The sequence below is a fragment of the Eleginops maclovinus genome, chromosome 12, assembly GCF_036324505.1.
Source record: "Eleginops maclovinus isolate JMC-PN-2008 ecotype Puerto Natales chromosome 12, JC_Emac_rtc_rv5, whole genome shotgun sequence".
NCBI lineage: Eukaryota > Metazoa > Chordata > Actinopteri > Perciformes > Eleginopidae > Eleginops > Eleginops maclovinus.
This window is the reverse complement of record NC_086360.1, coordinates 7,599,833-7,624,850: the sequence shown is the minus strand read 5'-3', so window position 1 is coordinate 7,624,850 and position 25,018 is coordinate 7,599,833. Positions and strand designations below refer to the sequence as shown.

At 38.7% G+C, this 25,018-nt stretch overlaps 1 protein-coding gene across 3 annotated transcripts in view; it reads right to left on the bottom strand.

The window, feature by feature from the left end:
- Positions 1–24,758, bottom strand: part of slc4a4a (solute carrier family 4 member 4a) — a 61,688-nt gene extending 36,930 nt beyond the window's left edge. For all 3 annotated transcript variants that reach the window (XM_063896579.1, XM_063896580.1, XM_063896581.1), the window contains exons 1-5: positions 24,643–24,758; positions 24,006–24,090; positions 18,024–18,097; positions 11,160–11,333; positions 159–294 (exon numbers count right to left, since the gene is read on the bottom strand). In XM_063896579.1, the coding sequence (XP_063752649.1) occupies positions 159–294; positions 11,160–11,333; positions 18,024–18,097; positions 24,006–24,022 (401 nt within the window). In that variant the 5' untranslated portion in view covers positions 24,023–24,090; positions 24,643–24,758. The remainder of the gene's footprint in view (positions 1–158; positions 295–11,159; positions 11,334–18,023; positions 18,098–24,005; positions 24,091–24,642) is intronic.
- Between the last annotated feature and the right edge of the window lie 260 nt (positions 24,759–25,018).

Here is a 25,018-nt window from a genome sequence, read left to right as displayed (position 1 = left end):
GGATGATATTTGAAGTTAACTTCAAAATAAAGTTCTTCAACATAAAATTAACATACAGAATTGTGTTGCGTAGATGGTTTCTTAAATGATCGAGTAAAGAGGGGGTCCCTCAAAATGGAACACTGACAACACAGTTTAATCTGAGAGTGAGACATTACCTGGCCGTCTCCTTCCACTCCATCTCCTGTCCGTCCACCGACAGAAGCTCATCCAACTCAGTGAAGAGTTGAGGGGGTGCCGGGCCGTCATCCTCCTCTCCAAGTATGAAGCGGATCCTCTCGGCTGCCGGCGAAACTGCGGAGAGAGGAAATATACTACGGTTCATAGGTTGGCAATGGTGCCCGTTGGGCAAGGGTTTGGGCTCCGGCTTGTCCTCCTCAGTCGGATCCTTCTCGTTGACCTCAGGAGGAGTTGGAGGTGGTGGGATTTTCACCATGACCTCTTCTACTTTCTCTTCTGTGTCTTCTTCCTTTTCCTCCTTCTCCTCTTGGTTATTGTTGTTGTTGGACATATTTAATAACTTGGTGACCCCCCCTAAACTCTCCAAATCAGCTGACCCTGGGTACGCTCCTCAGATAGCAAGCCACACAAGCTCACCAGAGTCCTAAAGCAGCAGCAGAACCCTCATTAAAGCCTCGGGTGGAAGTGACAGTCACTCTCAGCTGCTTGAGCACTTTGTGGACCAGGTAGGAGGGGGCCGATGGGGTTTAGGGGTCCCCCCAGTGACAGCGTCCCCACAGCTAGCCCCTGCTCCCTCTCCGCCCCCCCTTTACTGTTCAAATAGGCCTACGCCATTGGCCCTCCAGCCTTGGCAAGCTGCCCTGGAGCCCCTCATTAACAATTAGGAAATGGTTCACAAACTGGCCTATTCTCCAGCAGAGGCTTGGCTTTCTTTCCCCTTGTCTTCTCATTTGAATATTTAGAGGGCAACACAAACAGAATTTCAACAGGATTGATATATGAATTATACTTTTTAGTGCTATTCAAACATGTTACAAAATGGTAGACACCATCTTAGCTTGTTTCAACAAGTGGCAACAATATTTGAACTTCAAGTAGGGAGAATCACTACCCTCTCTCATGAAAGCAGTGTGTAGTGCACTGTACACAAGGATTATTGTCATTAGCAAACAGCCACACAACAACAACATTGTGAGAGGAATCATTGGAGCATGTTTTTTCTAGTAAAAAGCTCAAATTAATTAAAAGATTGTCATCTCTCCCTAAACAAATTAGAACCTTATGTTTAAAAGTTGCCTGATTTGCAAATGTTGCATGATGGGAGACAATCAGTTTTTCAAAAAGTACACTGCTCTTTAACTGTGACTCACACATGGTCCAGGTACCCCCATGTCACTTTAAATTGAACTGCTAAACCAAACCTTATCCGAAGGACATTATGGAAGAAGATATCAGGTCTTATGAGCTGTAAAAAAAAATAAAGTACGGGTGTACCCTATAACATAATGACGGCTCATCTCAAATTAAAAAAGGCACTAGAGAGGTTTGCACCAGTTATTTATACATTCATTTTTCAGTAAAAACCTTTAAAAGTCCTGGTAATTTTGTATCTAGTTTCAATCTAATATATCACATTTAGGTCAGACATATTTACTGCAATTCAAATGATCCTTTAGTCTATACTGTAAACTGCTCATACACTATATTGGCTAGTTAACGTTAACTTTACAAGTCGGTTCAGTTAGAGACACACAAGTTAAACCTGGAAGTTTCGTAAACAACAAATCACTACATTTTTATTTAGTAATATGTTAATTTCCACTTATTAAAAACTGAAGTCAGAACTAGGCCAAGTTTAAACTTATGAAAACATGTTATATGCTTCACTATATAGTGATTTTGCCATTTTGTTATGCTGTCTAGAAGTATGGTGTGAATTATAATACGCTACTTGGAAGACTGACTAAAAGTATCCCTTAATAGATCATGAGAGGTAGTGTACAACAATGGTCACTAACCAGCTAGCCTACAACCATGTATTGCTTTGAAGGCATGAAAATAATCTGAGCACAGTTTCAAAAAATATACATACTGCCCCGAGATTTAAAACAACATACCACCCTACTCTGTTCTCTTTCACAAAAAAGCCCTAGATAAATACGATGCATCTACGCTGACCACAGGAATTTAAAATCACTAAGAATATCCCTCTAAGAGGCAACTTAGAAACATAGATTATGACATGTATGTATCACAAAAATGTATGTCCATAATTATCATTGATGATCCACTGTCTATCTGGCATGTCTTTTGCATCTAGTGCCCAAAAGTGTTTTCATTTTGCAATAATGCGTTCACTATAGAGTCCTCTTCATAGAACTCCATAAATACTGATTAGGAAGAAGGGAATGAGTGAGTGATTTCGGACACAGCCGTGTTCCAGCATGTGGTTGTAATAGTTGAGGTCAGGGTTATGGAATGCATTATGTCAGTGAATGTCCTCACAAGTACAGAAGCACACATATCTGTGTGTATGGGAGTCAAAAAGCCTCCTGATTACATAACAGCCGCGGCATCAGAGTTGATTAATAATATTAGATATATATATGTACAATCGAAATATGTATTGACAAATTCAGTTATTTGGTTTTTCCTGTGAACTATTCATCTTGCCATAAAAAAAACGGAGAAAAAAAGTAAGCAGGTTGTGGAAAAATGACTACCCATGTGATGAAATGGATATATGCTTTGCTGCCCAAAAATAAAGAATTCCTAGCTGGAATAGCTGCAGTATGGAGAAAGAACTTTGATCCACTGTGAGTTCATTTCAGGTTTAATTTGTGTTTTGATTCTCTAAGTTGACATTTGTTTAGTTTTTTTCACCCTCTGTCTGAAACCAGAGCCCAGTCCACTCTGATTGGTTAGCTGGCCGGCTCTGTTGTGACTGGTCAACTACTTTGAGATGTCCTGCCCCTTAGCCCATCAAGTACAATGTGTTTGCAGACCGTTTGCATGCATAAAAACCTATATAAGAATAGAATAGAATATAGAATACACTACAGGAAAGGAAAACAACTGATAGGGACCCTTTAACAGGTATTTCCCTGGCAGGTGAAATTGAGATATTTACATACACACTTCTGCTTTATAATACCCACCACATTGAATCAGTCACTCATTCATCAGTCAGCAGTAAGTGGTCAAAAAAACTTAAAGGGGTTGAAGGTTTGCAGTCCCCCCCCCCCATTGTGTTTTCTACAGGCACAATAACAGCAGCAGGTACGAGCCAGACAAGCAGCTGGAAAATTACTAGGTGGGGGACAAACTGTCTACTGGCACATGCACACACACGCAGCCACACAGCCACACACACAAAGCCACACACAAACACTTTCCGCAGGCTACAACTAGCTTAAGTCAACACTACTTGTTTAATAACACCTTGGGTGGAATAATTTACATGTACGTTTCACACATTTAGCTGACATTCATAACCACAGCAATTTAAGCTGATTACAGTAAACAGTTAAATTAAGTTTTAAATATCTATATGGGGATAATTGCATGCAAACAAAAGCAAGCCTTGCAAGGACAGTCACAGCTGTATTTCTTAAAGAGGCATGCAGTTAAATAAAAAAGCGGTCAAGGAATACAGTGACAGCACTACTGTGTTGTTTTTTGATTTTACTCACAGCGTCATTCAAATATAATTATGATAGAACCCACAAATACACATTTGAATTCTTCTGTATGAAATCAAGGTAAACACATCCTGCTGAAGAAAACACATCATCTCAGCAGAATTAAAGGGGCCGTATTATGCTAATTTTCAGGTTCATTATTGTATTTTGAGCCTCTCCTGTGACATGTTTACATGCTTTAAAGTTCAAATAGTTTTCTCATACTGCCTCTGCTGCTGGTATATTCACCCTCCGTCTGAAACCAGAGCCCAGTTACTGATCGGTTACCTGGCCGGCTCTGTTGTGATTAGAAATGTCCCACCCCTTAGCCTATCAACTACTATGTGTTGGAGCACTAGCTAATAGAACTGCGAGTGTTACATAATGAGGTCACTATGCTGCAGAAGTAAACTAAGGAGTCTAATGGAGGAGTGTCAGGCGGGGGGGCGGGGGGGATCCCGAAAATGCATAATAGGGCCTCTTTAAATGGTCGCAAAACATTAGACCAGTTCACTATTTATTTGAACGAATTAAGAGATTGAAATTAAGCATTCACAATATTTCATGATAATTAATTTAGCAGGAAGGGTAGGATGGAAGATATGCTAAAAGATGGATTCATCGCAAAACTGCTGTTGAGGGACATCCAAAATATGGGGACTTTTGAAATATTAAAATCAAATTAGAAAGGAAATTCTCTTAAGGTTCTTGTAGTACACTGTAGGGGGCACACAGTCAAGATTTTATCCAAGATAAATATTTAAATTGTTCATGAAAAACTGATGTTGCCGGTCCAGAAAACTCAGGCTGGACAAAAGCACCGTGTTGGTGTTATTACAAAAGGTGGGAGGGTGGGTAAGAAGGGTTAAGGGGTGAGGCTCAGAGCAGAGTGAAAGCAAAGAGGGGTGAGAGCAAGCACGAAAAGGAGGGATAGAGATGAAAATCCCATCGTTCAAATGCAATTTCAAAGCTCTGTGTGCTCTAGCCAAGAGCCATGGGCATACAAAGAGGACTTTGTCCCAGAAGCAGAGGCTCATGGGATAGGGGATGGAGGAAGAATGCCCGCTGCCCGGCAGAAAGCTTGGTGTGACTGCCACTAAAGGCCTGTTTAGTCCCACTCTTGACATGCATCCTACACGAATACCTTCCATCCACTCTGACCTTTGTGGAAAAGCTCAGCACAGTGTAAGGCTACATAGGGTCAAATAGCACGCTCATTGTTTGTGACTGTACATGCAATAATAATGCAACTCAGCATCACTCATTCATAGCAAAGAGAGGATCACTCAGTGTACAGGAAATGTTTTCCGTGCCACAAAGTCTGAGGTTCAGTATGCAGGGCAGCGCGCTCACAGGCAGAAAACAGGGATTGGCTTGAATGCAGAGTAACAGCCAAAGGGTGATTCATTGAAAGCACAGTGTTTATACTCAGACCATCTAGCTCTGGTATGTTGTTGTGATAGCTGAGCAGGTCAGGTTCTGATGAAAACGTTACAAATATTAGCTGGGGGGAGGGGACACAACCTGAAATGAAATGACCTCTGTGCTCTCGGCAGGTAAATTCAATGTACAGCCATATGTTCACTGTGCTTTCACTGTAAACACCCCGATGCAACACAGCAGGGTCAAGTGTGATTCAAAGTCTGTCTGCAAAAGGGCATGATGCACTGATTCTCCAGAAACTCTCAGAACTATTGCCATTATTCCTATTGTCAGGGACACATCCAGGCACTTTCCCAGTTAGCCACCACCACAACAATAAATGAGCTGTGAGTTGTTAAACCTTGAGTAAGTCCTATGATGAATTTACAGAAAATGACATACAAGTGGCTGAGGAGCACAATGACGTATTAAAATACAAAATGAATATTTTTCTGTTTTTTGATGGATCAATGCAGCCAGGCCCCTTTGATTTCTATATTTAAAATGCTTGCCTGCCAAAGCTACATTGATTCAACCATAAAAGAAGAGTAAACTTGATTACTATTTCTTTCTTTTTTATATGAGGTAAAAGCATTCTACAAGAAGACGAAGGAATATTTTTCTCTTCTTGAACAAAAGTTTAGCAAAATAGTCGTTAGATGCAGCCCAACCAAATAACTAAGAATATTGCTAATTACTGAGGGATATCCCGTCTTACTTTTGGTCAGATAAATATTTGTTATTAATAAGAGGAATATGCCATGCATTACAGCAGAACAGGCACAATTGTGTAACTTGAGATGATAGATTCATAGATACAGTAGATGTCATAAAAACTACCAATTGAGAATGTCATACATTTTCAAATTGAGTCTTTAGAGCCAATTTCTCTTACAAAGTATTGATATTTTTTTTCCAACAACCTCGTTTTATTCCCCTTGGTAGTGATCTGTACACTGTATCAATTAAGTATTTACTTGAGTGTATACTGTATTGTTGGATAGAATAGAAATCATCAGGCCAGTGTCAAGACTTATCAAAGAAAGTGTTTAAAGATACAGAATCCTAGCATCGACTGACGGAAGACAGTGAGTCTGGTAAATGAAAAGGGGGGCTGCTATAGAGAGCAGAAGATATGACCATCTCCACTGAAAAACACTAAATAAAGGGGAAATTCAGAATAAATATGTTCGAAAAAGGTATTACTAAAGTAAATTAGTGGAGGCAGGTGAAATGATAGTTGTACAAAATAAACTCCTATGAGATATCCGATGTGATAATGTGTATAATCCCTATTACGGTGCAATTTCACCAAATGTACTGTCTATACTAGACTGAGAAATACATTTACTTTTGTCCTTTGCTCCTTAAATGCCTTTTGTTGGTTATTTACAGTAAATAGTGAAGCAAAAAGACTCATGTGTACATGAGGGACCTATAGAACAAAGGGATAAAAGGGCTCTGGATGTTTGTGGTCATTTTTGAACTAATAGTCAAATCAATGACGATTAACTCATCAAAACAATAACTCGTGTCCAGAGCGAAGCAAAACAATGGCCATCAAAGGTTTAGTACAAGTAGTTTATCCTATCAATATCCACAGACCTTTTCCACCAATAAATATATTTATTTTCCCTATGACACAAAACAATATCTCCTATGTGTTGTAGACAGTCAGGACTCACTCTGCTTTGTATACACTTTTAAAGTAAGAGTTGTAATCATAAAAGGGACGTAAAACCCACCACTGTTGCCATGGGAATGCTGGATACATTCAAAATGCCACCTTTTCATGAACCAGAAGGAAAGAATAGAGTCAGGTTATTTGCCTGACCTTTGTATTTATCTAATCAACTTTGAAACTCTCCATAAATCTCAGGAAAGTCATTTCTAAGAGAAGAGGATATTATTCCAGTGGAGCAACAGACATTAAATTGGAGATGTGTTCACAAAAAACTGCAAACATCACAGCAGTCATGGCTTGCTCTGTCTGACTTTGTGAAATTAAACCCATTTGTATAAGAACCGAGATCCTGAGTAATCTTTGAAATCCACTTTGAGAGGACATTTGATCTAAAAGGATGGGGCGGGGAAAGCATAATCATCAAAATGAGCAGGGGTCAAATGTCCCTGCAGTGGACACATGTAACCAGGAGGATGCACTTTCGGTCCCTGCTGTGTCCATCTGAGCAAACAAGAAGATTTCAATCCAGACAAGGGCCGTCCCCCTGGGGGCGGCCATGATTTCCAGAGAGAGTAACACGGGAAGGGCAATGAATAACAGTCGGACATTAGGTAAACTGCATGCCTGTCAATTTATCCATGCGTTGCAAATTCCAAGTTTTTGCCGTACCAACATTTCACAAAGGCAGCTTTGGAGAGACAAGATCACACATAAAACCCTTCCATTTAGCAATAATTGTTAACACTGATTTGAATCAAATCTTTACTGAAAATCTACATGGCAATGACCTCAATTTTATGTTTAATGCCTCTGACATTCATGACGTCTGAAGGTTAGTAGGCTAGCTCACTAGCTGTCCCTAAAAGCTAGCTGCATGCTGGCTCTTGACCCTGAAAGGTCAGCTATGCGTGCAAGTTAAACAAGATCAAGTCATAAACCATGCTCTTGCCTTCACTGTGAACCCAACCAATGAGAGACTTTGGAGCCCTGTCCCGGCCAAAACACCAAGTGAAGGAAACTATTTCAGAAGAATAGTGATCATCACTTAGAAAAGAACTTGGGCGAATCAATGAATGAGAGAATGAAATAAGAAGCTTTCAGTTGTTTTGTTGGCTGCCTGCTTGAGAAAACATGGGATTCAACAAACATTGAGATGTGGCTATTGCCCATCCCCCTAATCTGAGTGATCAGAGATAGAAGCTAGCATAATAATACACATATATGTTTTTGAACAGGTATGTACATGTGTCATCGTAGAAACCCAAAATACAAGTATGAACTAGAAAATTAAAGTATGCCCCCCTTAAACTAAAACTGTTTTTCAGCACACTGTCGGTAGGCTCAGACCAACGCTTATGAGGGGTAATATTCTTTTGAAGAACTTGAGTGTATCTTATTAGAACTCCAAAATACAGGAAATATATCTGATGCTGTAAAATTGGTTCTCAGTCACATATGTGCTCTTTTCGAAACGTGTGTGCATCACAGTTAGTAATCTTATGCTAACACAGCTGTGTCTATATAGACTCTTTATATAAGTAACTTTGAAAAAGGGACTTGGGACCATCTGTTAACCCTTTAAATCCATGACAGATTTGTACATAACATCAACAGCTTTTACGCTATTGTACCCACATGAACCAGCAGAGCCAGCAGCACAGTGTTGACTGTTAATAAAATGTCAAAGCCTACATTCTTCAGTCAACATAGTCGCATTTTCCATGAATGGAGAATTACCAATGTTGCTGTAAACAAACCCAGGTGTGTCGGGTTCACATGTTTTGTCATCCTGACGTCATGTTTTTAGGAATCAAGGATAGGATTTTCTCCTTTTCACACATATGTTGTGTTTTATGCAATGGAGTTTGGCATGCAAATAAAAACTTGATGCAGCCATGATGGAATAGATTCAAAGCATAATCAGTGATGGCAGAGCGAGGGAGTAAAATGGTAATTTATGGCACAAACCGAATGCCTTCCCAAGGCCTTTAGTCCCTAAAGGTTCAGGGCTGAGGGCCCTTAAAGTGTGAGAGGCTGAAGGAGCCTCAAATAGTATGAACCTTAATGGGACAGCACTTTGAGGTGACATATCACCTGGTTGACACCAGTTGTGGGTTATTCTTTCATAATAATCAATGTACTTATTTTTGTGAAAACAAATAGTAAGCGATTCATTTTGTTTTGATCGACGAGTTGCCTCATCATTGCAATGGATATTTGACTGATTTGGAATAGGTTTTTCTTTAACCAAGTATTTTGATTCATCTTCTATGTAACAATCTATGCAGTTTACAACAATATAAAGGAACAATCAAGTTGTCATTTATCAGTTTATCTGCACATTGAAGCATTAAGATCCAAACACAAAAGTTAGCCTTGCAATCATGTAACCACCAGCACAATAACCAAACACTCCTCAAACATGTTCCTCGACTGTTCAAATGAAAATACTCATCTTGTTTAACAAAGTGTGAGCAAAGGAGCTGGCAAGGCCAAAGAGTAACTGCACTGTCGTTTAGACACAACAGGTTGAAATATTTACCCTAGCCGAATGCAGCATTCATGGCCAAGCGTAGCTGTGGTGAGTACAAATGCATTCCTGCCAGGTCAGTCTAAGGCTATGCTCACATACATCTTTTAAGTGACCTATATCTAATATCCATGGGAACAGATCTCTGTCCTGAAACGCCTTTTTTATTTAATCTTAAACGTCTCACTTGCTACGTCACAAATTTCCGAGACAGGCGTTTGGACAGAAACAATTAAAAAAAGAGGAGGTTGAATGACAATCCACCATATGTTTAAGATGAGAGTGGAGAGGAAGAGATTGGTTGGCGCGACGAAAAGTACAGTTTTAACGTGAAACATTTCCTAGCAAAACATTGGGATGTCAAGGGCTATATTTCAATATGTCTGTATTTCAGACAGTTCAGCCTCTACAGCACACACACATATTTCAATGCACAGAGAGGTTGTACTAAAGACCACTTAACATATTTTCTGTACCAAGTGTTTCCGCTGTAGTTCCCAATCTGGGTGTGTATAGATCCACCAAGGATAAATCAAAGCAGTATAAATCTGACACCAATAGTAGACAAAAATAGAAGAAGAGGAAATCTCTGCTACAGCAACTTAAGCTCTATCTTCAGGATGCTAGAAATGATTAAGGTCGCAGAAATGATCAAAATGGGTTATTGGCGGGCAATGCTTGGCTTTCAAGGATCTCACGCACTGTATGACATGGTAATACTAAACCTAAATGTAGTAAGTTATTAGAATTAATGACAGGACTACTCCGATTACACAGCTTCTCATGCGTTTCATTCTAAACAGCTAGCAGGATGATATCTGAAACACCTAAATAACATCTGTAATATCTTCTGCAGTTACTTGAAAGGATCCTTACAGAGCGGAGCAACCCCAGTTAGATCTCCATCTTGGAAGGAACGCACAAAGACAATGTTTTAGCTAAATACGCATTATCACTGTCTGTAGCAACACCAGATGGGCTTGCTGTAATCTGCGATCACATTGTAAAATCCAGTTGTGTTTTATGTTGTCACATTTGTGAAATGTAAATTATGATTGAAATTATTTCTACAATGCACCCCAATTATAATTATAATATTATTATTATGCTTTTCTTTTTTTAACTTTTTATAGTTGTCATCATATTGCTCTTGTTGCAATTGAAGTATTTTTTTTCTTATTATTTTTTTTATTTTTATGCTGATTCCAACCTTAACATGGCAAAGAAAAAACTAATGATATCAGCTGGATTTGGGTTTACTCTCAATCACCCAATGTAACCTTTCTTCTTCCCTTTCTTCCTCAGTTTTCCTCAAACTGGCTGGAGCTCTTTGTCCCAGGATCCACCTGAGGGCATATCACACTTTACACTCTATACGGGATAGAGGACACTCCAGCCAACGTAAGCATTAACACAAATGGAGCATAACACATCAGCATGCACTCTTAAGTGGGAAAAACGTATGTCTACAGCCAAGGACAAAAGCACAACACGCACCAACACACTATCCTCAAGACAGGGAAAAGAAATGTCCATCAACATGATGAAATTTCATATTGACATTGCAGAAAATCAGGCTTTGATAAAAAAAACACCAGATAATCAACCTCTATAATAATCTGGGGAAATAAAATACACATACATTGTGATAACACTAGTACAATTATATCCGAGTAGCTATTACTTCCAATGAAAATTCTGCTCTGTCGAAACAGACTCTTAACTCAGCAGGACAGGCACAGCTTTTTCTGGCCAGTAAGTGGACTCAGCAACTTTTCATATGGAGTTACAGGGGCTTTTTTTTTCCGGAAAAGAGAGCATCCTTCAAAGAAGACTGACATGAGCCCTAATTCGTCCCGACAGGACGTCCATCAAGACTTACTGAGAGGTTTGAGGATGCTGTTGCTGCTCTCATCGTTGTTTTCTGTGTCCGACTTGTCAGAGGTGTTCTCCGTCAACCTCTCCTTTCTGTCCTTGTGGCCGGTTTTCCGACGGTGACGCCTCCGACGCCGATAGCTCTTGGGCACGTGCACTCCGATGTAAACGGTGTGGTGACCTGCATAAAAAAAAAAACTGATAAATTCTCTGACAGACAAATCCAGATTACTGTTATGCTATACTTCACAGTTAACTTTTTAAATATGTCCTAAACACATAACCAAAACACTTATAGGGAAGTGCAAAGAGAAAAGAATAATTAGAGAATCACAATCGGATAACTACAGTGCTGCAAAACACATAAATTCAACATGACCTGAACCCAATCATGACCACTTCTCAATTCAGTCAAACAAAGAACATTCTCACGTTTTCAAGTCAGCATATAAGAGCGGGGTTATACAGGTTACAGTACACTGTCAAAACAAATATTTGGACAGAAAAAGAAGTAAGACGTAGCAGTGAAAACGCCATAACTGCATGCATGACTACATCCCTGTTATGTATTTACTTTGGCACATTACCAACAGGACAGTTATACATGTAGTTGGGTGGTCAATAATGCCAAGCAGATCAGACTGTTTGCTTAGAACATACCATTTAGATGGATGTGGATTTAATGCTAACATGCCATACATATCTTTTTTTTAAACTGATGTTCATTCTGCTGAGGACTGGTTTTAGGGCATTTCTTTTCTTCCTAACTTATTACATGTTTTGCTAGTCTGGAATTTCAGGTGAAATGTAAGACACACAAACACCTGATGTATGCATTCTGAATGTGTGTTTACACAGCAACGAACCATACTGCAAACATGCTTTCGGTTACAACAACATTAAGGATCTAAAGCTATGCTTAAACTTGCTGACTTTATTAGAATGGTCAGTTATTGCTTGGAACATATTGCATATGATCATGGACAGGAAAGAAATGTGGATTGTGGAGCAGGAATGAAACATGTTTCATTTCTATGGACATATGTTTTATTTATGTGACATGTCTCCATGCTTTAATGTTCAATAAGCTCTTTATTTTTCTCATACGGCCTGTGCTGCAGCACCTCTTTTCATCCTCTGTCTGAAAACAGGGCCCAGTGTGCTCTGATTCGTTAGCTGGACAGCTCTGTTGAGATTGGTCAAGCACATAGAGATGCCCCGCCCCTTAGCCTATCACATACAACGTGTCAGAACGCTAGCCAATAGCAGAGCGGTGTGTTGCCTAGAGATATCACTATGTCGCAGAGGTAAACAAAGTACTACATTGGAGGTGTTTCAGGCAGGAGGGGCCTTTGAACTTGTAGCCTTTGAAGACCATTTACAAGCACAAAAATCAGTTTAACACAATACATAGATAAATATCAAATAAAAAGGGAACTTACAGTAGTATTAGGTCTAAAACGGAAGGTTTGGTAGTTACCTCTATAAAATATTGTTTTTCAAATACACGATTATGGGAAAACTACTGGCGCAATTTTCACAAAACTTGGTGGAAGGGAGAAGCATGGACCAAGAAAGAGCTAACATTATCGAGAGTATCTAATGGCAGATTCAATAATTAAATTTCACTTTCATTAACATTGCAAACCTTTTTAAATCAGAATAAATATTTCCCAATGGTTAGAGTATATGTTTATGTAAATATCCATTGTGGTCAGCGTAAGCTGATTAAAGTTTGCTCTTTATTAGTTTAAGTAATGTCATACTGCTTGTAAATAATAATAAATAAATAACCTTTGATCTTTTCTGTATACTTTCATTTCAATGAACCGGTTACCCAGACACTGAATTGATACTGACATTCTTGACCATATTTTTGGTGCCACAAGGTTGCCTTCCGAAGTAGAGGAAGGCTATAAAAAGCAACCTTTCAGGGTAAACATCAAAAGTCCTGCTGGAACAAAAGGCTCTATACTATCAGTGTCAAACGTCTCCTTCTGGAGTACTTCGGGTAACGCTGAGCCAAGCACTGCACATGACCTAACCAGGAAGTGGCTGAACCCCTCAACACAACAAACAATGATTTCTCTTGAAGCACAACAGCATTCATTATTCTCTTGTTACACAATGCCGTTTTTTAGGGGGCTTCATTTAAATTCACTGACACCAAAGAGGATACAAAGCTATGCTATTGTATTAGAGACAAGAAAGATCTAAAAAGCCAAAAATTGGAAGGGATATTGTCAATCATAGAATTCAGTGTGGTTTTCATGTAACTGAAACCAAAACCCTGAGCTGAGATATTGGCTCTGTTAAATACTAGATATCAGACATCAACTTCTAATTTGCTTGTATCATTGATATAAAAGTAAATAGTTCTCCAAGATATATGAAAAGAAACATTAAAATTACAATTTTAAGAGAGCGGGGTGGACGATTTATAACAGCCGATACATTATTTTTAATTTTATAAAATACAAAAGTTCAATACATTATCAAAATATATTAACCTAAATGAATACATGAGTGCATGCATCAGTCGATGCGATTTAAAAGCAGTTAAAGCCATGAAATATTTATAAAAGTATACTTTGTTGTATTTGAACAAATATTTGTTGATTTTTTTATAAATTCTTCTGCCATCAGCCTTTTTTGGTAACTTTCCCCGTCAAAATAAAATCCAGAGACACAGAGGAGCTATCCCGAAGAAAACAGTTGGAGACAGACCTGCATCACCCACACCATTGGGCTGCACACTTGGCTTTTGGTGCCGTTCCAATGTTTATGGGATAACATAAAAACACTAGATCAATCGTTCACAGCTAAAACCCTGACAGCTTCATAACATACATTTACTTATAAGAAACATTACTCCAAGATTTGGGGGGTAATGTGGAGATTTTCTTTATGATTCTATGATGTATTTGTTATTTGACCATTTTCATTACAATATTCAAACATTACAATTAACAGGGACACTGTAGAGAAAAGAAAACCCTCTTACACTTTTACACCATTAATTGAGACAATTAAAAACAATGTGTTATGTTTTCCAAGCTGTGGGCAGCTCGATGTCTTCCAAAAGGCATTATATGATGAAAGAATACGGCACATCCTGCCACTTTTCCAGTGTGAACACTAACAGTTGAAAGTATGAATTTGGGATGCTGATCATACATGAACAGAAATCGCAGCACACTATTTTGATGAGGTAACATCCTGCTAAATAACTGTTGCCAAGATGGAGGAAAGTGACCAATGAGACTGCAAGTTTGATGCTGAAGCTCAGACTGTTTATTCGAGGATATTTTCCCCTTTGGAGCCATGACAAACATGTGAAATATCTTTTTGTCTGTATTTTTTACAATGCTGCAAGAACACGTGAGACATTGTTAACATGCCACACTAAGTCGGCATGTCAAGTCAAGGCATGTGTCATTTTGAAATGGAGCGGAAACTTGGCCCACTTGTATCAAACATATTACTTTTGGGTTTTGGAGACAAAGCCTCCAAAATCTCTAAATCTGAGAGCACACTCTTGTTGCTAAATCTATGATAGTTGTTGATCACTGGCACATAAAGTGGCGCACTTTAGTTTTTCTTAAGCCCCACCTCCAATCCGCAGCATCAATGCTGACCTCAGTTCATTAAAATGAGCGGACAATATGTATATGGCTTTTAGGACATTTTATAACTTTTAGGAACAAATGATCTGAATAAGGGTTGTTCAAGTGTTCGTACTGAGTAGCTGATATAGCAAAATAAAAAAGTATCCACTGATTTACAGACATCTCTTGCCAGTGCAAACCAATAGGGAAAGGTGTATTGGGCATCACAATTGACGTCACGTACTGACACGGAAGTTGTAGTAGCAACGTTAGGGCCAGTAAGAGAATTTGCATGACACCTAGCTTAAAGGCAGCTCCAAAAGAAGTTCTTCTTCCAAGCATAAGAGTCCTTATTGTCTATATGAGGATATAGCTATAGGCAATATAAAACTAGACCACGTGGAATAAAAAAACTTAACATATTGTTACATTTTACCTTCACAGTGGCAATTAAGTAACATTAGAGTCGACCAATGAAGCAATCAGACTTAACACACAGAAAGTGGGCATTACAACAGAAGCAGATGGCTGGACGGCAACAACAAAAGAGAACAGAGACATGGACAGACAGAAAGAAAGATGGCACTGCTATTAAGGCTGATAGATGAGCAATAAAGCAGAGCGTGAAGATGCTTGCACAGGCTGAACGACACCAAGAAAGGAGGTAAGAGAAAGAGAGGAGGGTGACGGAGAGAGAATAAAAAATAGTCGAGTCAAGGAGCTGGAAAGGAAGATTTGCACACTGCCAGAATACCTTTGTCAAGCAACTTCCTCTTCTTTTTTTTGCTTGGAAGAAGAACTTCTTTTGGAGCTGCCTTTAAGCACACACTGAATGAATTAAAATCTTGTGTATGCTGGGAGGTTTGTTGAGCTCACTAGATTTCTGAGGAGAGGCAACAGCATCGCCAGTTTCCCCAGTAACCGCACCGCTGGGACCTGACCAGACCAGTGAGGAGGATGGCACACTGCCACGTAGCACTAACAGCATGCTAATGCTATATGGCTTTAAAAATATTCTTTTGGAACTGGTGGGAGGGAGAAAGCTTTTTGTCAGAATGAGCTATAGTATACCTCTTTTTAATTATGACCCAGCCCTCACATGAAACTTTGAATTACATCACTGGAGTACAATCGTGTAACCTAAGGTCGCACCAGAGTTCTTATTTGCATGCGTAAGTTAATTATCCATCTTGACTTGAGTAAAACAACTAACTAATCAGTGTCAGGAAAAGATAATTAAGTCGATTGTGTTAAAGATTCTCCGGACTTTTATCTTGTATAATGTGTGAAATGACAAGCTAGCTTACTTCTTATTGTTCTTATTATCAGTCCATTTCAAGCTGTGGGCTTTGAGCAAGCAGAGGAGACTGAACTCAGTGAAGACTCCAAAAGGAGAATTAGTCAGCAGTCAAGGACACACGCAGTCACAGCTGAGATGCTGGTGAGGAACAGGAAGTTAAAGATGCTGAGGCAGGGTTCAAGCTGAGGTGACACCTGACAAAATGTTGTCGTCCAGCATGAGGGACTCTGATGTGCAAATTCCAATGTTGACCTGTAAGTTGTCTACAAGCTGTCCGAGCTTTTAGACAACTTAGTTAATTAAAAAAGGTCTATACCAGAGGTTTTGCATGTTTTAGCCCATAGAACTACAACAAAATAATACTTCACATAAAAGTTAACAAACCCTTCCAGTGTGTTGAAAAGTCTTTTATACAGTCAATGTTTTTACATGTATTTCTATAGTTGCCAGGCTTTCAAACTTTCTTATAAAGTGTAATCTAAGTATTAAAGGGGCCCGACAGAATGATGTGCAGTAAGCGACAAACATTGCCATTCAGAGGGAATGAAACTTTGTGTTCTCATTTTGTCCTGGGTTTTATCCTTGCCAAAAAAGACCAACAGTATTGGGATGGTGTGTAACCATTGACTACTTCAGTCAAAAAAACAAAACAAACCATGAAGTTCTTTGGCGGTAGAACTGTCACCATGCCAGGCCCTTTAACCTGCTGGACTATAACCCAAAAAACAAATCCTCACCATGTAAACCTAACCTTGCTCCTAGGGAACAAGAGGCATAAAGATGGATATGAGACTTGGAGGTGCCACTGAATTTGTAAAAACCTGATTGGAAGGCCAACTTTGTCCAAAGCGTCTTCCAAAATAATAGAAGTGCAGCAAATATTAGGCGTATTGCTGAGTTTAGGGCATAAAAAATGAATAAAAATGTAAGAGAAGCGGTAAAATAATAGAGTAACTTCAAAAAAACACAAATCTATTTCAGGATTGGGCAATACATCGATATAATGTCAACATTTTAGATACGTTCTTAGATTTTGGATATGGAAAGTGCTTTTTTCGTGGTTTTAAAGGCTACATGCCTCAGTAAAGCAATCTCCTTTCCTAAACCTACCAGACTGTTCTAGCAATTCTATTATTTGACTATTACCTGCATCAAATCCACATTACTGGTGATTATTATAATCATTTATTATATTAATAATCATATTATTATTATATTATATCGATACTGATACCAAGGTATTTGGTCAAAAATATTATGTTCCTGACATCATGCACCACAGATCTGGTTGTGTCATTTAGAAAAACGTTGACATCAAATAGAAATCTAATGCTACTGTCTATTTCCCGGTGGCATTAATCCATTTATAAAGATGCCAATAGAATACAATTGTCATTTTATTTTATTTGCTTTCTTCTAACTGATTTATCAGGAGGTAATCGTTGAAGACATTTGAGCATACCGGCATTTGTTTCATCTTTGTTGTCCTCAAGGTATTTATCAGGATTAGTGAGGTAAACACAGGGTTTCATGCTCCGTGTTCTACATCTCTCATGCCAGCTTGTTAGCAGGTGAGCGTCACGGTGTACGTGCAGGAAGCTCTCAAAAAAGGTTAAATAAGGTCTTTCCTGTTTCTGTCAATGAATGCTTCTAAAATCAATTCAGAGGAACTGAGTTGTTTAAGATAAAATCTAGGATTTAAAAAAAGGAAAAAAAAGGTCTGAAATATAAAGCAATGCTTAGCTTAAGGTCACACTTTTTTATAGCAGACTCAGTTCTGAAGTTCGCTGAGGTTTAAGGTACTAGAAATAATACTAGAGGAGGCTAAACCTTGGAAAAGTTTTTTATAATGTACCACCTTTGATGTTTTATCCGAGTTGTGTTACTATTGCTTTGTGATTTGCATTATCTGGTAGGTCGAACATTTAGAGAAATTTGAATTCACAGGAACTGGAAAACTTACCCTCTACCTCCTCCTCGTCACAGATGTGCTTGAGTAAGGATGCCCCCCGGTCCAGCACCGCCTCATCCTCCATCCTGTAGTAGTAAAAGAGGAAGAAAGACTGTTCACACTTCTCCTCCTGAGACAACGTGGCGCCATAGTTCTTCGGCTCGTTCGGAGACAGTAAGTTTGGATTTGGGCTCAGTCTGGTGCTGCTGGTGGCGCTCATCTCCACCCGTTAAAGACTCATTGACAGACACGCTATGGGACTGCCTCGCAGCTCTGAGATAGCACCTCGAAATCTGCGCTCCTGTGAGTAAACTACCCTCAAGTGTGAGAATGTGGGTTGTCCTTGACAAGGGCAAAGGGTGCAGTCGATAGGTAAGATGTAATTGATTTAATCTGGAGGAGGGGGGTTAAGGAGAGGACAGGAAGTCTGTGCTAATAAAGCGTGATAACCAGAGTGGCCACGCACAAAAAAAAAGAAAAGCTGATGAATAAAAACTTCGAGTTCTATCCACACTTCCCCTGTACGACTCTAAATCAAGGTGTTTTAATTTAAGAGGAAGTAAGAATCTGAAAAGATATGTGTTAGTGCTGTGTCTAATCAGCCACACGCCCACACACTACAAAGCCTTTCCATCTGGCCGGTAATACCTGCCAGCCCCCCTCTCCACCACCCTCCATCTAAGAAACAAGTGGGGCATCACATGTCTGTCTACTCATCCGCCCTTACAGGATTACGCCGGCTTTACTTAAGTGACAACACACAGAAGCCTGTTACAGGCAGGCGTGTTGGGAGCCCCCCCTCCCCAGCTAAGATGACTCCGTACAGGTTCGTCCTCACCATACTCAAACTGTCCCAAAAAAAATAGATGTGAAAAAGTATTGAAAGTTCACTCTGAAGCTGAAAGGAAGTTTGTTTTTTGCGGCAGGGGCAATACAACCTGTCTGCGGCTCGCATGAGTAAGTGGCTGCCAATCATTTAATTACATCATATTTAACATTTTCAGCATGACAGCATAACAACTGAACCCCTGAAAATAATAAAACCTCAGGTTCTAGTGGGATCACAGACATACTAAATACTATAATAGATCATATTTTTTAATGTAAATGAAACTTTGTTATACTGTTAGTGTCTGCCTTTTCTCAGTGTGTCTGCAGCGCATTTATTTCACATTTTGAAAAAGGTATGAACTCAATGAACAGCCCCAAGAAATTGTAAAAAAAACAAAAAACATAATGAATTAAAAATAAAGTCTTAGTGGACTTAACAGTAAAGAGCAGAATCTCCTTGTTTTAGAGAGAAAACTAAAAATGTGTAAAAACATCAAGTATAGTAACCTCTCTGGTGTTGGCTCAGATAAATGTATTGTCTGAAATCGATGTTGTCAATAATTACCTTTTTTTTTTAATAGCTGTGTGTCCAGTAATCCTTTAAATTTGGGTGATGTATACATTTGATTTAATTATGTCCGTAATACCTTCAGTAATGTTTTCTAACCCAACTTATAGGTCAAAGTTGTTTGGACAGCATGGGCTAAGTAGAGTGGCAGGGGGACACCCAGGGGGTCAAAGGTCAGCTGCCGGACAGTATTCCTCCAGCTGGTGGGGATTGAGTGTCCCGTCCACGAGTAGACATTCTCTGCAGAATGCCACACTAAGCTTCATGTCGCACATATTATTACATTTAGTTTATAAGTTTCTTGTTTTGATTATTTATTTAACAAAATATGACAAATATAGCAAATTGGAGTTTTTAATTAACATTTGCAAATTATGTGTGAACAAACAAATCCCTGATCAATACTGTTTGAAGTAAGAAAAAATAACAATGAGATGCTTGCTGTCTTTGGTTGTTAGATATTTTGACCACACAAACCACAATTAAGTTCAAGCTCAAGTTTGTATGTTACTTTCAGAACAAACTGACGCCATCTGGTTTTATTTTCTCCTAAACTGAACTTGTTAACTTCTTTGTAGTCTTTTTAAAAAGCCAAATTGATATTCTAAATGTCCTTATGTGTTTTCTCTCTACAAAAATGTTATTTTTATTCAATCTGGATCAATGTAAGCTGTAATTGATGATTCAAACACACCTTATCATACTTTAAGTTTGATGCATCACTCTTCCCGCTCCGGGTCGTCTTATAAAGTGCTTTAAAACAACACCATGATTCAACCACAGTTAAACTCTGGACTTCACCAGCTTTCCTGCTAATACTGCCCTTCCTACTTCCTCCATTGCCACCTATGGAACAGTCATGGACATAACAGGCCAAACTCCACTCTGCCTGATCCGACCGCCCACACATGTCTCCTGCTGAGGTTTATTCCTACACAGAACTTAACACAGTAAAAGAAGGAAACAACAGGGTTTAAAAACCTTTCAGCAAGAAAAAGGGTTTTATGCTTTGGATATGATGTCTTTCTAAAAGTGTATTGCCTCAGCTGCTGCATATAAATAATAATTCATGATATGTGCATTCTAGGAGTTATTCGGAGTTGTTATAGTGATTAGAAACATTTTGTATTAATATTCGCCAAATCGCCCGGTGTTGTCTGTTTGTAGATGAGAACTTGATATTCTTCATGTCCCAGAATGGTTTCCACCCCATAATCAAAACTTTGTACAGCAGATAATTTGAACCACAATTTTCTTCTCGCTGCAGATTTGTTCTTTTCCTAGAAATAATTTGAATTTGACTCTTGAATAAACTCTGGCAGGTAATGTTTGGAAAGATGTTTTAGTGCTAGAATGTAAAGAGTGATACAAATTAGAAGGAAGAGTTTCTAATTGTTGAAAGCTTTTGACTTTAAACATTTAATTGTAATCAAAAAAGACAGTCGTAGTTAGGGATAAAACAAACTCTTCACTGAGTTTTACATTCTTTAAGGAATGTAGGATAGCATAAGTAAATTATTAATTATTATATGACATGTTAAATAATGTGTGCATGCAATGGCTTTACCAGAAAACCAGCAATTAAGCAATATAATTACAAACACAGTGATGATGCAAAACATGTACGTGTGTGTACACTGCAGGCTGCTGAACTTGTCCTGTACTTTGCAACACAGAGGTGGAAGAAGTACTCAGATCTTGTACTTGAGTAAAAGTAGAAGTAACAGAGTGTAGGAGTGTTCTGTTATTGTAAAAGTCCTGTTTTCAAAATGTTACCTAAGTAAAAGTAGAAAAGTATGAGCATTAAAATATACTTAAAGTACCAAAAGTAAAAGTACTCATTCTGAAGATTGATCCATTTCAGAATAATATCTCTGATATGTTTTATAATTATTGATCATTAAAGTGTTCTCAGAGCTGTATACTGCAGGGTAGCTGCTGAATTTACTCCAGGTGTAACTAAAGTCTGATTGAAGTGATTATAGTTCACATCATTAATCCAAATCTGTAAATTAACTAAAGGTATTAAATAAATGTAGTGGAGTAAAAGTACACCATAACCTCTGAATTGCAGTGGGGTAGAAGTACAAGAACCTCAAAAATGTGCTTAAGTACAGTGCTTGAGTAAATGTACTGTGTTACTTCCCACCTTTGTTGCAACACAAAGCATCAATTCAGGAATATGTATTGCACAAAATGTTAAAGAAAACGCAAAGGTGTTAGGGTTAAGGTTAAATATGTGATGCTTCTCTGAAAATAAAAAGGGCTACAAATCAAAGTAGCTTTGATCAGAGTAACTTTGATTTGTATGTTTAACAATCTTTGTGACCTTATTATACTTCTATTTATCATTTATCCTTTTTTATGACATTGACTACAATATCAACTATACAGTACTTCAATTTAGGATTTGATTCAGGAGTTCAGGACTTGTGACTGATCTTTATATTCAGTTCCATCATGTTTTGGTCTTACATCTGTCTTTTCTGTTTTAGTTCACTGAACTAATTTAATTATCAAAATCCCTTTAAGATGTAAAGCAAATATTTCAATCTAACATTTGTTTATATCCTATGAATAAGAGGAACAAAAAAAAGAAGTAAAAATGCACATACCAATCCATGCGCTGTTAAGAATCTAAAAGTATGCTAAGGTGAATTTTCCCTTCTGTCAACAATTTAAGGTATGTCTGTATTGATTATCAATATCTAATCCATCGAATAATGTTCTAACAAGCAATCAAAACTGTTACTTTGCACTCTTGATTGTTTATTAGCTGCTATACTTCGCTCCACAGATAAGTTATCAGTCTCCCTGTCCTTGTTGGGCCTACAGCAATCTGCATGTAGCCTACATTTACTATCTGTGTGAGGGGGTGAGTGTGTTCTCTGTTCCCGAGCTACTGTTAGCTGTGCATCCAAACCGCGGAAATATCAAACAGCCTTCAGGCATCCCTACTGTGTTGTTGTGGTATACAATATCAACTGTAGTCATAGCATGAGATACGAACGTGAATGTGTCTGGGTCATGTGTATAGTAACCTGTACTCCAATCAAGTTCAGAAAATCTGTGATGTAATGAAGGCAGAATGTCATCGGATATCCCATTGACCTGAACCCATCCAAGGGTTTCTCTACACAATAAACAATAACAGTTCTTGTTGAATGATAGCCACCCCAGGCTTTGATGTGACAGAAGTTGTTATGGTGCATGAGGTAGAAATTCTAAGCTTTGTGATTTGTAATTGTCACACAAAGTTCCCACTGCTCTCTCTAATGGGAATCACATTGGAAAAGGCAGGGTAAAACTGGGATAATTAATGTCATGTTGTTGGTTTCAGTCGTTTTTCTTGAATTCCTGCTTCTCTTCCATTTTTTTTATTTACTTGATAAAACTGAACAATTAGGTTAATGACATATTTACAGATTGTTCAACAAGAGCCTGTATCCTGAAATTAGAGAAATAACAAGTCGCAAGACGCAGAGAAATGTATTCAAACATAATTGGTGCATCATTTTGGTGATAGTTTCTAAAAGCAATCACAAAAACACAAAGTCCCAATGATGCAGAAAACCTGGACCACCATTTTGATAGCAGTCCTCTTTAAAAGATGTATGGACAAATCAATACCAATTTTTTAAAACTCTATAATAGGATATACACCCATCAGAGTATCTGCACATATTTTAAGTGCAAATTATATGACTTTTTAAAGAAATGTTACCACTAAAAGAAAAAAATAATACAATTACTGCAACTAAATACAGTCAACTAACTAGACTACACTCCCCACCGTTAATGAGTTTTATTGAATTTGAACAACTGATGTATTCAGTAGACATTAACTAACAGCATTTGTTAGAAAAATATATCACCTATAAAATGTGGATTTAAAGTCGAATTTGGCATGAGAACTAAAGGAACGATTTGCTCTGGAGAAACTAAATGCATTGGGGACATCAGTTCAGAGAATGTTCACAAAATGAAATAATAACTATTATAACCAGACATTTTAGGACCTTTAATATCAAAAGGCTAACTTAGAGACTTTTTAAGGATAACAGGGATGCTCACTGATCGTGATTCATCGTAGATGTGATTGTGCAGCATGAGAGGCACAAAGTGCGCTGTGTTTAGGGTCACTGCACACAATAATATCTGAGGTATGTTTTCCTCCAGGACTAGTTTCTTTGCAAAGCCATTACATATCTGTTCATGTCTTCACGTTTAAACTTTAACAAACTTTTAATGACCTTTTCTGGAATTTGTTAATAAACTACCTTTCAGGATTTGTTAATACCCTGTCCTGTTCAGTTAGGTATAGGAGGTTCCTCAGCTAAATATGAACTTAAAATACAGCAGTTTCAGCATATCCTGTCATAAAAGCAAAATTTGAAACCATTTCTCCTATGCAGCCAGAGCACACTTTTTTACTGAAGTGCACATCAACGCTAAGCATTTATTTCCTTATATTATTAAGCACTAGTGGATTTGTGGGCTCTTTTACACCCACTTGTGCATTATTCAATGTAATAAAGGTCAAGCAGCTCTGTGTTGAGTGAAACCACTCCTGAAAAGCTCTTGAAGTCACTTACTTCTTGTTGCTGCTCATCTCGTCAGGTTGTGTGTGATAAATCTCCTGAGCAGAGTGGATCACCGGAGAGGCTGCTGATTCTTGACCTGACAAAGTAACACATGGAGATGTCATATCTCTGCCTTACGTGGAATCAATGCACACTCACAGAGCCTCCACACAACCAAAGAGTCAAAGGAAAGTTTCTTAGACCACAATGTAAGTTAGTATTACAAATATCGGAAGGACATTCAGCACAGGCGTCATAGTTTGACCAAATATCCAAGTCCTGTGAGCTCTGTGCATTTCAGGATACTTTACTGTTAAATATCAGACTTTTTGCAGATGCTTAGGCTCTATAGTATACTCAATAGTATACACATGATTTTGAAGCAGCGTCATAAATCATGCAACAACTGTGCTAAAACAAAACAAAACGCGCTACCGGTGTGCATTCACGCTCACAACACTGTTTAATGGTGTGATAAATTGCATCAACAACAATGAAGGCCACGCAGAAAGCATGACATGAAACATAATAAAAAGTGACATTAAGTCGTTTAAAGCACGCTGTATGGTATTCGCTTGAACATTGTGGTGTTTTGTGTTCGGGACGCCTCTTCGCACATGCAGGAAAGCTTCAAGGTGGAGCAACTTACCGCTGTAGTTCTGATCTGTGGCTCTGTGTGTTTGGCTCTGTTGTCACCCCTGCGGTGGCATGAAGGTAAAGAAGTCTACTTCCACAGCTCGGGGAAGTTAGTATGAGGCATTGTACGGTGACTGCGCTCAGCATGCGGCCGCCGCCTCTATCTGCTGCAGGACCGTCCTCCTGTCAGCCACTCCTCCAGGGGGAGGTCAACTGCTCCATGCTGAACCATCATCACGGTATCAGCACGCGCCTACCCCTCCCACACACACACACACACACACACACACACACACACACACACACACACACACACACACACACACACAAACACACATACACACACAGACACACACACACACACACACACACACACACACACACACACA